This window comes from Cebus imitator, unplaced genomic scaffold (genome assembly GCF_001604975.1).
Source record: "Cebus imitator isolate Cc_AM_T3 unplaced genomic scaffold, Cebus_imitator-1.0 Scaffold114, whole genome shotgun sequence".
NCBI lineage: Eukaryota > Metazoa > Chordata > Mammalia > Primates > Cebidae > Cebus > Cebus imitator.
The window spans coordinates 3,534,206-3,538,770 of record NW_016107429.1 but is presented as its reverse complement, the minus strand read 5'-3'; the positions used below and the strand labels follow the sequence as shown (position 1 = coordinate 3,538,770).

General features: G+C 33.4%; 1 protein-coding gene across 12 annotated transcripts in view; it reads left to right on the top strand.

The window, feature by feature from the left end:
- Positions 1 to 4,565, top strand: part of TDRD3 (tudor domain containing 3) — a 183,519-nt gene that overhangs the window by 94,181 nt on the left and 84,773 nt on the right. For all 12 annotated transcript variants that reach the window (XR_001828155.2, XR_001828156.2, XM_017538772.2 and 9 more), the window contains 2 exons: positions 197 to 268; positions 2,215 to 2,364. Coding sequence is in view for 10 of the 12 variants with exons in the window: in XM_017538772.2 (XP_017394261.1) it covers positions 197 to 268; positions 2,215 to 2,364 (222 nt within the window). In the remaining 2 variants the exon portion in view is untranslated. The remainder of the gene's footprint in view (positions 1 to 196; positions 269 to 2,214; positions 2,365 to 4,565) is intronic.

Sequence of the window (4,565 nt, the reverse complement as noted above, 5' to 3'; positions counted from 1 at the left end):
TGAGGAGAGAGTCTTTGCCTGATTATTGAAGTTAAGAATAATATATTTTGTGTGGTTTGAAATACTTTATGGAAGGTCTTTTTATTCCTATTTCTTATAAGAATCTACTCAATAGATAGATTCCTATTACATTATAAATGTTGGAAATATAGTTTTTATGTATAACAGCTCTTTTGTAACTGGACTTTTTCCACAGAGCTTATCAAAACACAATAGAAGCAATATTGGAACTGAAGGTGGACCACCTCCTTTTGTGCCTTTTGGACAGGTAATGACTTTTGTGTTGGGAGTTGAATTTAAATTAGGAACAGGTATTTTTCATTAGTATTCAAGCTGTATTTCATTATGTGCTGAACTGTTTATTAAGAGGTTATGGTGTTATTTGGAAATCTGAAGTTTAAGGAATTTAATAATTTTTTGGTTTTTTTACTTCACTGTAATTATATGGTTGATGTTTGCAAGAGCTGTTAACCCAAAGATTGAAGGAATTAAGAGTCATATCTGAAAAGTAACTTATAACCAATTAAAATAGGATGGAGGAAGGGTTTTTTTTTAAGAGAAGTTCAAAAGTAAGAAAACAGAAATATGTCATAATTTCTCATTTGTTCATTAAAAACATAAGATGGGGAGAGAAATGATGCTACACAGGGTAATCAGATGAAATGCTACTTTGAGGCAGCTCCACTTCTGACCAGTATCTTGTGATTTCAGTTGTCTTCAGCATCAGATTGCTTCTCAACAATCTTTTCCAACCTGTTCTTGCTTTATCCCTGACAATTCTAAGAATAATTCTTGTGGCAACTTGCTCTTCTGATGATGCCATCAAAATTTAGCTGTTTGTAATCTGCCTTGCATTTGCTCTTTAATTTTTTTCAAGAGTGCTGGGCTGGGTAAGAGTAGCAATGAATTGTGGAGATAACAGGTAGGCAACAGATCTGCACATCCATAACAAGATTATGTGTGTGTGTGTCTGTGTGTCTAAATTTTGGTATTTAGTACGATCTTCAAAAGGCTTTTGTAAGATCTACTCTCACTTAAGTAAATCATTTTTGCAACAAACCTATTTTGAAGCATTTTAAAAATAATGTTTTTTCTTTTACTGAGTTTGGAAGAAGAGATAGCCAAGATAAAAGGAAGTATGAAGTCCTGTGGCGTGATCCATGTTGATGATTGATATTCTCCCAGTGTAATAAAAATCCCCATAAGGAAAGCAGTGCAAACATTCTAATAACTTATATTTGAAAATAATAATGATTTATGTAAAAATTTACTCTTAAACATTTTGATGATAATATTTCTCTTCCAGAAAGACTTATGATCTAATTATTCTTAAGACTTTTAAGTGTTTTATAGCTTTTGGGGGTTTAGGGGATATAATAAAAGGTATAATTTTAATAATATTATTTGTTTATAAAGTTCATTCTGAAAAAATTCTTAGGCAGCATCTTGCAGCCTTGTACATGGATTGAAGATAGGTAATGCTGAGTGTGTGTTGGTGTCAATATGATGTATTTTTATTACTGAAATTTTTCTGTATTTGTGTAACACGTTTCTTTGAGATATTCCTCCTTTTCATTTTTTTTTTAATGAGTTGAGAAAAAGTTCATTTTATAGAATTTTTACTGGTAAAATTGGAATGGAGATCAGAATTGAGGGCTTATTTTTAGGCAGTGGTACCTTTTTGTAATTTATGAGAAAAAATATGAAAACTTTGAAGTCTGATTTTGGACAAGAGTATGTTTTTAGAGTGTGGTTTATAAGTGCAGAGACTTTTTTTTATATTGTGATATAATTGTAATTACCAATCCACATATGGATATTGTGGTATAATATGGAAATTAAGCTCTTCATGACAAAACCAAATTTAGATCTTATTGTGCATTAGTCAAGATTTTTTGAAACATAAAATTATTTAAGTAATTACCCTAAAATGAAAGTTAGCTCTCTTGATTCAGTATATGTTTTAAATATGTGCCTGGCTTAGATGCCCACAAATTCATATAGCTTTTAATTTTATTTACTAGTTATGTTTGTTTAAAAGTTATTTTTCCAATTTTCTACTTTTAAATATATGGGATAGAATTTTATTTGTGTAGGCTTTTAGCTATTGTAAAAGATACAAGATACTTTCTTTTGAAGAAGTTTTACTTTCTAGTGAAAACTTGAATCTCTTTTGGAACTACTCAGTTGACTTATTCTTACTTGTTTTACCAGAAGTGTGTATCTCATGTCCAAGTGGATAGCAGAGAACTTGATCGAAGAAAAACATTGCAAGTTACAATGCCTGTCAAAGCTACAAATGATAATGATGAATTTGAAAAGCAGAGGACTGCTGCTATTGCTGAAGTTGCAAAGAGCAAAGAAGTAAGAAATCAAATCATTACACATTTCTTATTTCTTAACGTTATGTTCTGTTTAGATTACCCATGATCATTATTGTCTTTTCACATAAGCTACCTAATTCAACAAATACTTAACCTTGTTCTTCTTACATATTCCATAAGTAGGAATGCTCTGCCACTGTATGGAATCTTACATGTTTTACTCATGTGTCCTGTTTCCAGATCTCTAAGATAGTTCCAGCCAGTTACTTTTGCTGGCAAATTACCCTTCTTTTCTCCTTCTTCCCTTTTTTTTAAAGAATGTAGCAACTGGGCACACTTTTTATTCTGGCAGAGAGTTTCCTATTAGTAGTTGGGCTAGTTGCCACTTTTTTGGGGATAATTTCCCCTTATTAATAGCAATTTATGAGAAATAGCAACTTCTGAGAGATGAATAAAAATGTTGCTGAGAATGGCAACTTCTGAGAGATGAATAAAAATGTTGCTGAGAATTTATTTCTATTGTATGACTGAATAGTATTCATTATGTGTAGACAGTCAGCTCTCCATATCTGTGGATTCAACTCTTCCTAACTGTGGATTCAACCAACAGTGGATAAAAAATATTTGTTGGGGGGAAAAGGGATGGTTGCATCTGTACTAAATTTATACAAATTTGTCTTGTGCTTATTCCGTCATGAGATAGTATAACAACTATTTATATAACATTTACACTATATAAGGTATTACAAGTAATCTAGAGATGATTTAAAGTATACAAGAATGGCTGGGCGTGGAGGCTCACGTCTGTAATCTCGGCACTTTGGGAGGCTGAGGTGGTGGATCACGTGAGGTGACGAGTTCAAGACAAGCCTGACCAACATGGCAAAACCCCATCTCTGCTAAAACTACAAAATTAACCATGCACTGTGGTGCATGCCTGTTATCTGAGCTACTCAAGAGGTAGAGAGAGGAGAATCACTTGAACCCAGGAGGTGGAGGTTTCAGTGAGCTGAGATTTCGCCATTGCATTCCAGCCTGGGCAACAATAGTGAAACACAGCCTCAAAAAATAAAAATTAAAAAATAAGTATACAAGAGGATGTGCATAGGTTATATGCAAATACGATATCATTTTATGTAAGGGACTTGAGTGACCATGTTTTTTGTTATCTGCTGGGAAAGTGAGAGTGATGGGAGTCCTAGAGCCAATCCCTGTATACTATATTTTCTTATCCCTTCACCTGATGGTAGGCAGTCAGGTTGATTTCATAACTTGGCTATTGTAATAGTGCTGCGGTAAATATGGGAGATAATCTCTGTGACCTACTGATTTCCTTTCCTTTGGATAAATACCCAGTAATGGATTGCTCAGTCATATGCTAGTTTTATTTTTTAGTTTTGTTGAGCAACCTCCATATTGTTTTCTGTAATGGCTGCACTAATTTACATTCCCACCAACAGTGCATAGAGTTCACCTCTCTTTACATCTTCACTGGTATTTGTTATTTTTTTATTTTTGTCTTTTTGATTATAGCAGTTTTAACTGGGTTGAGATAATACCTCATTTTGTTTTGATTTGCATCTCCTTGATGGTGTTATGAGACACCCAGGGTTCAGTCTAGATCCTTCTGCTCACTGCACAGAAAGCCAATCACTGAAATATGAGTGTTGCTAGGAAAGAAGGCTTTCATTTGGTGCTGCAGCTGAAAAGATGGGTGATCAGTCTCAAATTCATCACCCTGATGGGCTAAAATTAGGGATTTATATATCAGGGAAGAAATGTAACTATGTGCAGGAAAACAGGAACTAAGGAGGGGTAAGGAAGCAATTATGATGAATGAAGGATGTGGCATCTCATTGTTTGGATGTGGTAATCTGGTGAATTTTAGTTCTTTGATACTTTTTTGAAAGGCCTGAATGTCATTTCCTGAAGAAGGGACTCAGATAAAGATAAATTAAGTGGAAGCTTCAGACTTTAAGATCAGAAGGGTCGGTTTCTGTTTATACAAAAAAAATGTGTCTATGGAACTACTGGGCTGATTTCAATGATAAATGATGTTGAACATATGTTCATATATCTGTTGGCCATTTGTATGATCTTCTTTGGAAAAATGATATTCAAATCATTTATCCACTTTTAAATTGGATTTTGTTGTTTTTTTGAATGTTATGTTCCTTATGTATTCTAGATATTGACCCCTTGTCAGATGGATAGTTTGCCATTATTTTCTTTTTTTTTTTT